The sequence below is a fragment of a genome, unplaced genomic scaffold (assembly GCF_019419815.1).
Source record: "Pyrus x bretschneideri cultivar Hongxiangsu unplaced genomic scaffold, Pyrus_bretschneideri_v1 Contig21, whole genome shotgun sequence".
Lineage (NCBI taxonomy): Eukaryota > Viridiplantae > Streptophyta > Magnoliopsida > Rosales > Rosaceae > Pyrus > Pyrus x bretschneideri.
Genome location: NW_025999513.1, coordinates 3,684,779 through 3,700,648, shown reverse-complemented (window position 1 = coordinate 3,700,648; position 15,870 = coordinate 3,684,779). Strand labels below are relative to the sequence as shown.

Here is a 15,870-nt window from a genome sequence, read left to right as displayed (position 1 = left end):
AGTTTCATTTTAAACACTCTTGAAATTATATCAGGCCTATCTCCAGGTTTGAATTCTTTTTTTTTTTTTTTTTTTTCAAATTCTCTTATAATTTTTTGCCACTTAATATTACATGTAAATGTTATGAACAAATCAGGATGTCTGTATTCTTTACAAATAGCCATTGCATCTTGATGATTATTAATCATATATCTAGGACTTTCTGTATATGAAGCAGGTGATACAATTTTTTGCATCATTATCACCCCTTTGAGATTGCATCATAAATTCATTTGTAAACTTCAATTCTTAATTTTTTTTTTTTTTTGGTTTAGCATGATGTAATCTAATATGTCTTCCTCAGGTGTTGCATAAGAATCTACCAAATATTGTTGAAAAAGTCTACCACCTTTTAGCAACGTAGTTAAATATGGTTCTCGTTCTTGAATTTGATAAGCTATAAAAGCTCTCATGGGTACTCTTTATCTTTTAGCTTTTGCACATTTATAATTTTCATTCCATTTCAAGTCTAGTCTATATCCATCTTCACCATATGGAAAAAGAATAGGATACTGTAAAGGCATAAATTTTGGATTCAATTTTGTAACACGTTTTAATCCCTCACTTTTGGACTCTATAATAATATCTCTATTAGAATCAGAGAGGCCTCTATCACTGACTATTTAAACCACCAATTTCATCCACTTGTTGGTTGGTCATATTGTTTGCTATTATTTGGTTGTCTTGCTAACAATTTCATTTTCAAAGAATTGAGTCCATCAGTTTCATATTTATCCCTTGTTGTGCGAAAAAAGTTTAACTAATTCATTTGATACATCAAACATTTTAATTAAAGCCTATTTTTTGATCAAGCTTATTATTATTTCCTTCACATCCAAAAGCTTTTAAACGATTTTGCACTTCATTATATGTATCATAAACATACAATTAGGCAAATTTTGGAGACTCATTATCAGCATGTAAAAGAGATCCCATTAAATAACAAACTTGATCACTAATTTTGAAAATATAAGGACTTGATCGGTATCGGTAAGCACTTTTCGGCTTTTGCACTGAATGTGTAGCTTTTATACTATCACTTCAAAAGATGCAAATTTTAGTAGAGTTCAGTATTAACATTTTCATTTGGTGTTTTATTTTCTTAGTTCTTTGGTTTTGATTGCCTTCAGGGACTGGATTAGCTGCTGTTTTCATTAATATTGCGGTCGAGAACCTTGCAGGCTGGAAGTTTGCATTGACATTTGCAATAATCCAAAAATCATATGTGGCTGGTTTTGTAGTATACATATTATCAACTTAGTTTTGGTTTTTTCGTCTGTATATATTGTTACACAATTTGCACCCGCTGCAGCCGGGTCCGGTATTCCAGAAATCAAGGGATATTTGAATGGTAAGGTGGACTGATTTTTTTTTTTTTCCTGTTGAGTATTGCTAATTTTATCAACGAAGTGCCCACTGATTGTTATTCAACTGTGCAGGGGTCGATATACACGGTGTACTTCTTTTCAGAACCTTGGTTGGAAAGGTATGGTGACCTGCTCTGGTGTTCTAAGTTGTTTGTTGAGATTTAAACAATGTACTTTGCATTATAGTTTTCTTCTGCCAATTGCACAGATATTTGGGAGCATCGGCTCCGTGGGAGGTGGTCTAGCTTTAGGCAAAGAGGGTCCTCTTGTTCATACTGGTGCTTGTATTGCTTCTTTGCTTGGACAAGTAAGCACTTACTGTCCTTTTTCAAGCCTCTAATTATATAATCTAGGCCACAAAATAACATATTGTTTCTTAAAGTTTTTGTTCTCTTTCTTTCAGCTTCTGGAGTGTGCAGGCAATTGTTTGCACATTCTTGTTACTATTATTTTCGTATCATTTTTAAAGTATATCCTAATGATCAGGCGTAAGTACCAAAAAAAACTTATATTTTTATGCTCATATCAAATATCTTTCTATTGTATGTTAGTTGCTTGCTGTTTTTGAAGATTATTTTGGTCATATCTTAATACAGGGCGGATCTACGAAATACCATCTAAGCTCCAGGTGGCTACAAATTTTTAATAGTGGCCGGGGTCGTCAGGATCTGGTGAGAGATTTATGTCTTTCTTGTTTTTGTCTGAACTTTGAAGATTTGACCTGTGTACAACTGGACTTTATACCTGACCTTCGTTCATTTTTGTAGTCTATATTTGGTAGTTGTCAAATTCTTTTGCAATTTTAATCATATTTATAGTTCTCTCCTTTGAGCAATTTTCTCTTCACTACTAACATATGCTAGTCATCAAGTTTACGAGTTTGTTGTAGTTCTACTGCTGTTCTTGTTTATCCCTAGATTCCCTACTGATATCACGAATCCAGTTCATATATGGCGTTCTGTTTTTTTGAAAGAAAATGTAGCGTGCAGACTATAACAGAGCAGAATTCTCTATGTATTGGATGTCTGGTTTTTTTTATCCAAGTAAAATAAAATAAAAAATTATCCAAGCACTGCTTTTATAATCCTCCTATGTTCTTGGATATGGCCAAATCTGGTCTTTCTTCTATTTAAAATAGCTATGCTAAACTTGTACTCATTTTGCACTTATGTGATTGAAAAGGTAACCTGTGGGTGTGCAGCTGGAGTGTCTGCTGCTTTTAGAGCTCCCATTGGTGGTGTTCTATTGCACTGGAAGAAGTTACATCGTGGTAATGTAATATCATTCTTGATCATGCAGTTATTGTCTCAATATGCCTTTTTATTATAGTTAGTTCTTCACCTGTGCAGCTCTATGTGCACATCTCTTGTAGATTCAGACATAGAATTATAATTATACATGTCAGTATTTGTGGAGTTAAAAGTTAAAACTCTTAAGTAATAAAAACTCAGTTCCTTACCTCTTTTTTAGGGATTTTATTAACCTTTATGTTTCCCCCCTTTCTAAAGGTGGAAGAGTCAACTTATGTGGCGTGTATTTTTTACTTCTGCTGTCGTGGCTGTCGTGGTGCGTACTGCAATGGGATGGTGTAAGAGTGGAAAGTGTGGACATTTTGGCTCAGGTGGCTTCATAATATGGGACTTATCAGAGTTAAGATCAAATCTTGTTTTTCAAGAAAAATATCTTAAAATCTCTTTAGTTCTATATCTTTCCTTAGTTTTGAGCCTTTTCTAACTTCCTAACTCATGTCATTCAGTGGTCAAGAGGACTACTCTTTTGAGGAGTTCTTGCCGATGGCAGTTATTGGGGTCATTGGTGGTTTACTGGGTATGGTGTTCGTTGTCTTATCTATGTATGTATACATGCTTCTTCTGTGTTTTTCTTTCCTCGTAGTATTTCACTTTATTTTGATTTCATTTTCTTTTTTCAGGAGCCTTATTTAACCTGCTTACATTTTATATTGCGTACTGGCGCCGAAATTATTTACACAAGAATGGGAATCGAGTAAAGGTGGATATTTTACTGTAGTCCGTAATGTGTATATTTTTTTGATAGTGCCTTGTAATTCTACAATTGACTTCAACTCCCTTCTTTCCCCTTCACACCAAACACTAAAATGCAGATAATTGAAGCGTGCCTCATCTCGCTGATAACATCAATTATTTCCTTTGGTCACCACTTTTAAGAAAATGCAGTCCATGCCCTGAAGCAGATGCAGATTCTGGTATTGAATGCCCAAGGCCTCCGGGAACGTATGGGAATTATGTAAATGTAAGATGTCAACTGATAATTACTTTCTCAGTTATTCTGAAATCGTCTATGGGTTTTCTCTTTCTTCTTGCCAATCAATTTCAGTTTTTTATGTGGTATTTTGGTTATATTTAGCATGAATTGAGTAATCCTTAATTTTTATTTTCCCCTCATAGTCATATCATGATATGGAAATTGAACGGCCAACCTATACCTGAAGGTGCAGATGTCTACTATTTAGTTAAAAGGAAAGGTTAACTAGTATACCATGCACATCTCTATCAAATTTGTAGGTTAACTGGAAAATATCTGGAGTTTCTCAATACATTTGGAAGCTACAAGGGTTTCATGGTTAAGAAAAAAAAAAAATAGCACAGATAGATATTGGGAAAGCTCAACAGTTATTTTTTAAACTTCAAGTTAAAGTATCATATTTGACCTTAAGTCATAAGTTACACTTTCATTACTAAGATTCAGCTTCATGTGGGTGTGAAGTATATACATTGGGTCTATAACTCTATACACTTAATTCTGAGAATTCTGAAGCAGCTTCAGAATATTCATACCTAATCTACGCTATGTCCAGTTTTATTGCAGTAAGGACAAGGAGTACAATGATCTTGCAACTATTTTCTTCAATACTCAGGTTTTTAGATTTTCTGAAATCATTTGCTTCATCCTTTACATATTAGTTTGCAGGTTACCTTGCTGGTCTTATTACGAATTCTTTTTTTCTTCTTCTTATGATTGCAGGATGATGCAATTAGGAATTTGTTTAGTGCAAAAACATTTCACGAGTACAGCGCCCAAAGTTTATTGACTTTCTTGGTATTGCATTTGTTTACTTTGCTCAACGCTTTCTTTTTGTGCACATATACTGCTCAGACACTAACATACCTCTCTCTCTCTCTCTCTCTCTCTCAAAGCATTGTATTTAGTCTTCAGAAGTTAGTTGGCAAGGCTCCTCAAGGCTCCTCTATTTTGTATGTAATTTTAGCGCATGCACAGAGACTCCCACTCGCAGTGTAAAAATAATATATAGAATGTTTTAAGGTCTTGGCAGCAGAGCTTGCCTTCCCCTAAGAAAGATCTCAAGGGACAAAAGCTAACATACAAAAGAAAGTATATATGCTCTTGGAAAATGAATCTAATCTCTAAAATAAGGGGCTTGAAATTTAAGGGCTTGGCCAACATTGATTCTTTTCAATAAAAATGTAATTTGACTATGAATGTTCTCAGAAAGAAGTCAGTTTTTCTTTTCCCCGTTAGTCCCTCGTGGATTATTTGTGAAACTTTTCTTTCCTAATGCATTCCAGGTGATGTTTTATTCATTAGCAGTTGTGACATTTGGTACTGCCGTTCCAGCTGGTCAATTTGTTCCTGGGATAATGATAGGATCTACATATGGGCGTCTTGTGGGCATTTTTGTGGTTAACTTTTACAAGAAGCTCAGCATCGAAGAGGGAACGTTAGTCTCGTTTATATTTATTAACTGAGGATTAGAACTAAATGGTTTTTTTTTTTTCAATGCATGTAATGTATTCATGAACTTTCCTCTCATGCTTACTGGTTCTGCAGATATGCACTACTGGGAGCAGCTCCTTTTCTTGGGGGTTCAATGGGGATGACAGTGTCTCTTTGTGTCATTATGGTTGAAATAACAAAATAATTTGAAACTTTTGCCTTCTTATTTTAAAGGTATGCTTCTGAAGCTTTTACAATAACAATAGATGCTGTGGAGAAATACTTACACCTTTTACCTTTGCAGGCTGTTGGTGATGCTTTCAACGAAGGCCTGTACGAAGAACAGGCGCGATTAAAGAGCATTCCATTACTGGAATCAAGACCCAAGTACCAAATGAGGAAGATGACTGCAAAGGAGGCCTCTGGAAAAGGAAGATGACTGCAAAGGAGGCCTCTGGAAAAAGGGTCAATGTCACTATTATCTTCACCTCTCTTAATAATTATTGTAGTCAAGGGCATGTGTTTGATGCTGACATGGACATTAGATATTTTGCACGACTGACCCCTTATATGTAAACATTCGTATCGACTCATATGCTCAAATGTGTCTAGAGATGTTCACTTGTCCAGAACTTCCATACCCTGATCCATGTAATTTCCAAGATGCCTATCTCAAGTATGAGCCTCCTTAAACTCCAAAGGTTATGTCCAAATTGGTTTGTCAGGATCCTTTGGAAAAAAGGGCTATGCTTCATATCACAATAGGTGACTGAATTGGAAGTTAGGGAGCCTTTTGTTCAGTTCTCACTTCTCACCCAAAGAGGAAACATCCAAACGAAGGCAGAAAAGAAAAAAGTTGAAAGAGACCTTCTCTTATTATTTGAAAGGGGATGCTCATTCCCCAATAACATTAAACCGCACTATTTCTGGTATCAAACGCCTTTTTTTGGCAGGGATTGCACTTTCCATTTTGATTATACATGGTTCTAGTGCCCTGCGCTTCAGTGATTTCACAATGCACCAACTTCTTTGTTCTTTTACTTTTATTCATTTTAGTACTACGCTGACTGCTCAATTTTCTTTCTGTGTAGGTGATTTCCTTCCCTCGTGTTGTTAAGGTTGCAGATTTGGTTTCTATTTTGCGGAGCAACAATCATAATGGCTTCCCTGTATGCGTCACTTTTGTTTTTTCTTCTGTTAACCTCTCTCTCTCTTTTTTGCTTGATATATAAGTGTGTGTTGCATGTTATATTCCTTCCAGGTGATTGATCATGCAAGAAGTGGAGAAACACTTGTAATTGGACTAATGCTTCGCAGGTGATATAACTAATTTGTACATTTAAACATGATTTCTTTGTTTTAAGCAAAGAATGTAAGTGTTTGAAAACATTAACGTGAGTATTTGGATTGTGATGCAGTCACTTGTTGGTACTTCTGCAGTCCAAAGTGGATTTCCAGCATAGTCCTCTACCCTGTGATCCAAGAGGAGCCAGATCAATCAGGCAAGTAGAAGCTTGGAGTTGGTTTGTAGTCTTGCCCTTCCCTTTTACTAATGTTTGACAGTTCCTTTGTATTCCAGGTACACTATCAGTGAATTCGTAAAACCTGCTTCCAGTAAAGGCTTATTGATAAGTGATATACATCTGAGTTCAGATGACTTGGAAATGTACATAGATCTTGCGCCCTTTTTGAACCCATCTCCTTACATTGTCCCTGAAGATATGTCTTTGACAAGGTGAGAATTTCTTTGCCATTCTTTCAACACTTTTCTTGCATGGAATGTTGTTCTAACTTTATCAAGTTTATAGTGTTCTTGATGATGATGCAGGTATATAATCTTTTCCGTCAACTAGGTTTAAGACATATATTTGTTATTCCTCGTCCATCTCGTGTGATTGGCTTGATTACCAGGAAGGATTTATTACTCGAGGTATTGTCATCCATCCTCTTAATGCATTGTACCAATACTAGACCGCAATTATTGATTTCTGATGTTTTTCTTGCAGGAGAATGAGGATTCAGCATCGATGGAGCTCCAATCGACTAGTGTAAGGTCTCTATGATGCTTTACTCATGTCAAATCTATCAAAACAGTTAGATGTGTGCATTTGTCAATCCTCATTTTGATAGGCCAGGCTTGTATGGTCTTAGTTTGGATGCGATGTATAAAGTGATCATGTTGCCAATGTCGCCTTTCTTTTTCTACTTTTTTGGTGTCTGGGTAGCTACCAATTTTTATTAGAAAGACACCAGTGTACATCCAAGGGAGAAGCTCCATACTAGTGATCAAGTATGTCAGATTCAAATTTCTCACACATCTATTATGCCTTCCAGAAAGTGAACTGATTGAGCTCCAAATGACTTCTTCAAGTCCTAGGTTTTTGTTTGGCACCTAGAATACAATGATACATAGATGTATATGCTTGAGAAATATGTGTTCTGCAGACCAGATAAACGAAGAAGTTTTTGTTCTTCTGTTTAATTTGTTAATTTGGGAGACTACACATCACATTGAATATGTTTGATCCTATACTGGGGTTACACACTTACGATATTTAGATTTTATGCCATGGATTATGCATGAATTACATTTTTCTGGTTCAAATCATCTTTTCCTGAGGCTTATGTCAGTGAGATGGTTCGGTTTTCTACATATTTCCATTTCACTGTCGGCCTCTTTTGCTAGAGGTTTTGACCTTACAGCACTTGCTTTTGCATAGATTGGATAGAAAGTAAGCCAAACACTTCCACAGTTGCTTATCAATGGATGGAGTGTGCTTAATGCACGGACTAGCTGAATACTTGTTTCTCAAATGTGCTTAGCCCTTTAAATATATGGTTATTTGTTCCTTGTCTGTTTTTTTCTTGGATTGAGTCATATTTATAGTGATTTAGTTTGATATATTCCGTCCAATTCTAGGATGCGGTTGGCAAATCATCCGGATTGTAAACTTACTGATGAGTTTGTATATTCATTAAACTATAACGAGGGATGGTCATTTTTCAGTTCATGTTGTAACTGTTACATATGGTCTTCTGAATGCATTTGATTGGCAGTGAGGCTGTCTCATATTTAGCGTTTATATGGGTGATTTCTGAGCTTTACATGTCAAAACGTGTTATTCTTGCTTGTTTCAAACAGCTCAGAAAGATCCTTTCTCTAGTGCAATACTTTGTTGCTTGTTCTCGTTCTAAACAACTTTGTTGCTAATACTTACCAAATTTAGCACCTGTGATGTGAATACAAATCTCTTGCCCGAACGTGCATTTTACCTTTTCCATTGACAACTTTTTAATCCTCTTCATAATTCTCTGATGGCAGAACTCAGCATCAAGATAGGAGAAAGGTTGGACGGAATGGAGATATGGAGCGCTCACTTCTCACTAGTCTTCTGGTCTAACAGCATGTGTCTGGCTGATAATAAGGTCCGATCATCCTAGAAGACTTGATTCTTTTACTACTTCCTCCATTCTTTGAACCTAAAATCTTAATTCTCTGAATAAGTTTACCTTGGATCTAGGACTTTATAGTTCATCAATTGTTTCCCCTGGCAACAGAGGGGTAAATGGACCACACGCATCTGAATTTTGTAACATGTTTATCTGGATGATAATTCACGGCAGATCAACGCAGACATAGAGGTTAAGTCTGTGACACTGAATATATGACGGGTTACAAGGGAATTCACAGGAACTGGGAAATATGTGACCCGTTGTACTTCTACTGATTTTAGTGTTTTTGTAAAAAACGATATAGTGAGATAAATTCATCAACATTAGTTTTGTTACAGATGACTTTTAGTGAAAAGAATTTCTCAGCCTTCAGTGTTTGTAATGCATCATTGTGGACGTGACAGCTTATTTCCATCCAAGTCAGTCGAGATTTACCACTTAATATTACGGTCAAGTTGTAAGTAAGAGGTCTTAGGTTTGATTCTCGCTAAAGACGAATTTAAACCACATTATTGCTAGCCTATTGTCAAGCTAAACTCACCCTCTTCCTTTTAAAGTAGATAATATCGTTTGTTCCAAAAAAATTAGGTCGAGATTTGGGAATTGGTACCCCTGACTTGGAACCCTAGATTCAGGACTCAGAACCTAAACTTGAATTCTTGGACTCGGAGCTGGGTCCTGAATCGGGATTTTTAACCTCGCTAAGAACTCACCCGCGTCACCTCGTTTAGTTACCGAGTGATGCGGTAAGTTTATTAGCAGCTTTTTATTGTTAAAAAAAATAACTGTGAACTAATATACCATCCGAAAAAAGTTGATACAACAGAAAGCCAGTTGTATAATTGATCTTACCAAAAATTGGATGAATGTTTATGCAAATCTTAAACAGTCTGATGATATCAGAAATTTATTTGCAGGTTGAGTAACCTGTATATGTAATGTCCGTATATCAGGTACGAAAATTACTACTAGCCGACCTCAAAAAATCCGTAAATAGACGCAAATGACTGCCCATACTATAGAACCAATAAACTAGAGTGACTAAGCAAGACCAGAAACAACTAGTGCGAGTGTCGCAAGTGTTAATCCCAGCAAAGCAAAATGTCCCTCCAGAGATTGTAACGGAGCAGCCGAGCTTGGACCTGGCACTGGTGCATGCGGAGCAGGAACTATTGGAGAGGCCAACGCGGAAGGGCTTGGAGCTGCCGACAAAGGATGGCGAATGACGTTTATGTCGACCTTCTGGCCGGCCTGGCAGTGACCGGGGACCCCGCACATGTAGAAGTGGTGGCCTTTGGTGGTGATTGTGATCGAGTCGTTTCCAGTGGCGTAGGAGTCCAAGGGCACTGACGCGTTGCATGACTGGTACATGGCGTGCGTGACGCGAATCACGTTGTGGAATTGAGAGTTGTATTCGAATTCTGATTGATCCCACATAAAACAAGACATTCATATTACAAGTTTTATAAGTTTGACAGGAATATAGACATGGATCAAGAAGCGAAACTTTTCTTCTTACTAATTTTTGTAATTAATGCGTAATTTGCAACAGCAATGACGACATGGAATAAAAAACCAACGTACATGATTAGACACAAGCAATGACGACATGGAATAAAAAACCAATGCACATGATTAGACACACACGGGACTCAATGATGTGGAGGATTTCAAGGTAAAAGAGTTTCACATCGATAAAAGGAAAAACCTTGCAAGGGCTTATAATAGGTTGAGCTGCTTACCATACTGTCAATTGGTTTTATAGCGGAACCTCGACTTTCTTCAATGAAAACATACAATAACAGAGGATTTCTCCTTGATAATGTTAAAGTCTCCATTATGAGTTCGATTTGAAGTGTTTTTTTTTTTTCAAGAAGCACATAACAAAAAGCACTTCAAATATTTATAGAATCCAAAAATATTTTCTCGAAAAGTATTTTCAATCATTTAAAAGCACTTCTCAAACCAACGTTTCATCTTTCATCTTTCATAAAACCATCCCAATCGATCACATTGACAGATGGATTCTAAAGCCAAACATCCATAGTGGACAATAATTAAAGAGTTTCATCTTCTCATAAAACCATCCCAATCGATCGGATTGACAGATGAATTCTAAAATCAAACATCCATAGTGGACAAATAATTAAATATCTAATGAAAATACACAGGATAAAAAATCAAAATCATAATAAAGTAGAATGTAAGATACATATAGGTAGTGGGGGGTGGTTTGAAGTTAGATCTACTGCATCAGAGACCACGCGTGCGTTAGAAAGAGATGCATCCCCCTTACCCTTTTCACCTTTTCTGAACAAAGAATGGCCACCATAGTCATCATGATTCATGAAGAACCTTTCGAATTAATCACCAAATTCACCCTTTCAAAATGTTGTTTATAACTATTTGCCTAAGATCCAGAGAAGTTTGAACATTATTGTATATTTGGTGGCACTTAAGAATATGAGTATTCATTAACAAGAGATTTACGAAAAATTAAGAAAAATGATTTTTGTATGCGCATTTTCTCTTCATGCATACACCTGTTTAGTTTTAGCTTTTGAATTAAATGAATTAAAAAAGAAATTAAGAATCCCCCGTTGTTTACCAAAAAATAATAATAAATATGGTACAGATGAAGAATGAGTGTGCAGAAATGATATCTTAAAATTAAAACCTACAGAGCAGAAAATCTTTTAAAGGACAACTCATGCTGAAGAGAGAAATTAACCAAGAGAAAACCGGGAGAGAGCAACTCACTGATAACATCACCAAGTTGGAAAGTCTTAGTGGCAGACCATTGTTTGTAGTCGACATTGCCGATGGTGGTCCACCCGGCAGAGTCACCGACCTTGTACACAGCTGCACTGGACATCTCGAAAACAGCCATCACCGCCACCAGTAGAGCCAAGACTCTGACCACCAAAGCCATGCCTCTGCTAGCTAGAAAATATGAACTCTTTGAGACTCTGAGATCCTAATAAGCTTGTAAATTTTGGATTGTGCAGAATGGAATTATGGAATGCAGTGAGAGACTCAAGGGGGACACTCCCTCGTTGGTATTTATAAGGCTTTTGGATGGGGTGGCAGGTTAAACCTTAAAAAGGATAATTAATTATTTGTCAAGCTTCTGGGCTGCTGTGCTTCGTTTGTCCCTTGTGGTTTAATTGAAGTCAGAAGAGTGGGGGAGTAAACGATTGTGACTCAATAAAAAGGAATTGGATCCTCTTCTGAGCAGGATATCGAGATCCTCCTGATCCACTAACACAGACCGTTGGATCAAAATTCAACGGTTACAATTATTATAATTTTTAAAGGGACTTATGTTTGTAGCTGTTTGATCAAAATTTAACAGCTCGTGTTAATAGATTAGCAGGATTTTAGTCTCCTGCTCAGGAGAAGATCCAATTCCGAATAAAAAAGGGTTGGTTGCAATTAAGTGCACTGTCGTTGAATCGGGTTGTTTAAGTATGTAATTTTAAATGTCGGTAAATTCCATTTAATACTAAAGATTTAGAGTTCACAGGGTTTAAAGAATGCAGACATAATTGGACGGTAAATTTTGTCTTAAGACAACATAAGAAACTTAAATATTACAACGATTCCCTCTTTGTTTTGATTTTTTCTTTTCGTTTCTATTTTATGTATTATTTGGAGGTGGTGCTTGCTGACATCAGAAGGACGGAGACGGAAATTTAAAGCAGCAAATCAGAATTAGGGATTTCTGATTAAATTATTCTGGGCTTTGAGTATTGGTTTGGTAGTGGCTTTGAGTATTGGTTTTGGGAAGCCTGCCTGCTAGCTAGGTGAACGTTAAAACAATTATGGCAGGATATATGTACGATTAATGGTCTTGATTTGCTGCAAAAGGGGAGTTGTATTTTTTGGTTTTGGTATAATTAACCCTTCAACTGAAACGAGAAGCTTAGTAGCATGGACTTGTAACTAAAGAGGGTATAAACTAATTGGTTGCATAATGGTCGACTCAAGTGGATGAGTGATTCATTGCCACCTCATGTTAAGGTCAAATTAAACACACCTTAAGCTCTCGGGTTAATATAGAGCCCTACAGGTTAGTAGGGCATGCCCTACCCCCCAACAGTTGGGTAGCAAATCCTCTTATGAAATGACCTTTCAACTAAAAGATAAGTAAATTATTATTGTAATCGCATACGTGGTATTCTTATTCAATGGCAAAGCCAGAAAATTAACCTAGTAAGACCACATATTTAGCTCTTAATCAATTTTCTAATAACATGAAATGCCTTAATCTGATCTTCATTTAACATGAAATGCTACAATTACGACTCACTAAGAAAAGTTTGCAAACTAAAGCATGTTTTAAGCTATTAAATAATTCAATTCCAACAAAAAAAAAAAAAAAAGGTTTACAAACTATAATTCCTAGTTGTTTATGAAAAAAATAGAAAAGTCCCCTTAAAGAATCAAGGGACGTTGTACGTGCTTATAAGAAGCTTGGTCATATTCACCATATTGACATTTGGTTATATAGTGAAATTTCAACTTTTTTATAGTATCAAAGCAGGTTAATATACGTGTTGAGTCCACTGGCCCATGTGCTCTCATGTTATTAATTTTGTGATGTCCATGTGTTAAACTTAAATGATGCCACATGTGTGGGGTCATATTGAAAGTATGAATCTCCATCGGAGAATTACGAACCTTGCATATCCTTATAAAGAGTTAGACTATTCTACATATTGACAATTGATTTTATTTGGAACTTTAATTCCCTTTAGTTTCATTTGATTGAAGTATTGGATGCGTAGTGGAAATGTAAAAATAATATTTTCATTAATCTAATTCTTTTAATAAAGAAAGAATATCATATTTTAGGTTGTTTTATTCACACCTTACATATTGTTGACTACACCTCACTTACTTAATACACCCTACCTATACTTTTAAATTACAATTTACCTTAAGATACCTCAATTATTTTCCAATACTACTCTCACACTCCAAACTCTCCAATCTCCACCCCACATCAAACTCTATGTTGTTTAAAAAAATTAAAAAACAATTGTGTCTTCGTCACACAAACTCGTTCTACATATTGACAATTGATTTTATGTGGAACTTTAATTCCCTTTAGTTTCATTTTATTGAAGTATTGGATGCGTAGTGGAAATGTAAAAATAATATTTTTATTAATCTAATTCTTTTAATAAAGAAAGAATATCATATTTTAGGTTGTTTTATTCACACCTTACATACTGTTGACTACACTTCACTTACTTAATACACCTTACCTATACTTTTAAATTACAATTTACCTTAAGATACCTCAATTATTTTCCAATACTACCTCACACTCCAAACTCTCCAATCTCCACCCTACATCAAACTCTATGTTGTTTAAAAAAATTAAAAAACAATTGTGTCTTCATCACACAAACTCGTTTTCTTTGTTCCCCGACCTCCAACTAAATATATATCCATTTGAGTTTAGTTCAATGTAATCTCTTGCTATGTATAAATGTAAAAAATAGAACTTTAGATTTTCTTGTTTTTCAATTACCCTACTTCATAAGTTTATTGCATTATCAGTTTCTCGACCCGTTCTAAAAAGAAGCAAGCGTCTTGAAATCAAATGGGATTTTTTTCGCTCAAATGATTTGATTAATAAGGTTCTCAAACGGGTTAAGTCGTCCCATGGAAACCCCATACAAAGTTTGGGATTGTTCAATGTAATAGGAATAGAAGGTAATTTTATCACAGTAAACTTTGGGTGCATTAAGAAAATATATATTTTTAAAAATAATCATATGGGCCCTAAATAGTCATTTAATATTTTACACTTTTTCAGGGGTATTTAATATTATGGTGAGTGGCGTAGTCAGGATTTTCAAATAATAGGATCATAATAGCTACCAACAAGTTTTATTGGTCTAGTTCGTCAAGCACCAAGTAGGCATCTGCCTACTGTTGTTTGAATATCTCTGCAGTGGACTTGTGTGCCTACATAAATTAATGAGCATTGATTTCGTATAAAAATGGTTTGAGATTTAATCTTGAGATACCTTGTTATTGTACTTTACATCTTTGACTCACTTCTGCTGTAGAGTACCTACTACATACTATTATTATCATATTTTTTGGAAACCATATACTTGTTTTACAGCAAGGGGTTACACTTTTCGAAAAGGTTTTACAAAACTTTAATTTCAGACCCACCCACCCTTGTTTTTCGCCCCTCCAGGATTTTAGTGGCAGAGGTTTCGTAATGACGAGGATTGGTAAAAGCTATCATGTAGGAGACTTCTCCTTTCGGTGTAAATGTCCGTACTCTTCTTTTACTGCAATTTATTTATACTCTGACATCACTTGTGTGATATGGGTTCAATCCCACTCATATGCGCACTCTCAATTAGTCACTTTTAGGTTTTAATTTATTCACGTTTTCCACATCACTATACTTTATAGCTTCGTCACCTTCCAGTGTCAACATATGTTGAAAGTTTATGCCACTTGTAAAGGGTGGATGCAATATTGTGGAGAAATGTTAAAGACTGCTAAGGCTTTTCAACTAAAGTATTTCATCGAGCATGTGATGCACACAGAGTCGCACACAAGAGGAGAGAAAAAAAGAAAACAAATATGATAGAAGAAAATAAAAGAAGCAGGAGGATGATGTAATTTAGTTTGCTTTAGCTGCTTACAAGGGTCAAATACAATACACAAACAAATATATATGAGATTTTTGAAGTTGTTGAGATCAATGACAACTAATGACCTCATGCTAGTTCCCTCCTGATTATGGTGCCAATAAAAAAAATGAAAACTAACAAAAGTACTCAAAAACTTTAGTTTTAATGAAAAAAAAACAAATAAATGTGTAAGTGAATAGTACCATAAAAAGTAAAAAAATGATTTTTCGTTAAAAATGAACAATACTAGGTGTGTTTTGTTAAAAATCCCATAAAAAAAAAAAAAAAACCCTTAAACTTTTGCAGAAAAATTTGAAACATTCAAGTGGGTACAAGCAGAAAACTCTACATGTTAGGCGAGCCGAACACCATAGAAGTGTGATTATTCTAGCGGGCAGGAGAACATGATGTACACACTTTTTTTTTTAAGCAAATTTGCACGTCCGGTCTAGATACCAATCTCCATTTTGTCTACTTTGTAGTTACAAGTAGATCACATAACCTCATTTGCAATTTTTTCGTCTAATTTGCACGTCCATTCTTGTCAAATAGTTTTAAGGATACTTTAGATGCGGTCTTTAGTCTCGAACACTCTTTGACTAAAACCGTAATGATATTCAAGGTTT

The 15,870-nt window shown here is 35.5% G+C and overlaps 2 protein-coding genes across 2 annotated transcripts; one reads left to right on the top strand and one right to left on the bottom strand.

Annotated features, from left to right (window-relative positions):
• The first annotated feature begins 450 nt into the window (after positions 1-450).
• LOC103956658 (chloride channel protein CLC-d-like) lies at positions 451-8,938 on the top strand. The gene is given in 26 exon segments (XM_048584249.1): positions 451-454; positions 1,170-1,289; positions 1,292-1,390; positions 1,479-1,525; positions 1,615-1,713; positions 2,003-2,077; positions 2,589-2,649; positions 2,652-2,676; positions 2,915-3,055; positions 3,163-3,233; positions 3,337-3,416; positions 3,529-3,577; positions 3,580-3,677; positions 4,243-4,302; positions 4,410-4,484; positions 4,973-5,124; positions 5,235-5,319; positions 5,321-5,356; positions 5,410-5,554; positions 6,210-6,289; positions 6,382-6,437; positions 6,539-6,622; positions 6,700-6,854; positions 6,947-7,050; positions 7,127-7,173; positions 8,443-8,938. Coding segments are annotated over 26 exon segments (2,127 nt in total). The 3' UTR covers positions 8,522-8,938.
• Positions 8,939-9,391: 453 nt separating this feature from the next.
• On the bottom strand, positions 9,392-11,730 carry LOC103956617 (mavicyanin). Its single transcript, XM_009368643.3, has 2 exons — positions 11,334-11,730; positions 9,392-9,994 (listed from the first exon to the last, which is right to left on the bottom strand). The coding sequence occupies exons 1-2, from the start codon at positions 11,503-11,505 to the stop codon at positions 9,615-9,617; spliced, it is 552 nt and encodes a 183-aa protein (XP_009366918.2). The 5' UTR covers positions 11,506-11,730; the 3' UTR covers positions 9,392-9,614.
• Between the last annotated feature and the right edge of the window lie 4,140 nt (positions 11,731-15,870).

Coding starts and splice junctions, on each gene's coding strand:
- LOC103956617 (XM_009368643.3), bottom strand. CDS start 11,505: ATGGCTTTGGTGGTCAGAGTCTTGGCTCTACTGGTGGCGGTGATGGCT. Junction 9,995..11,333: donor CCAACTTGGTGATGTTATCA/GTGAGTTGCTCT, acceptor GGGATCAATCAG/AATTCGAATACAACTCTCAA.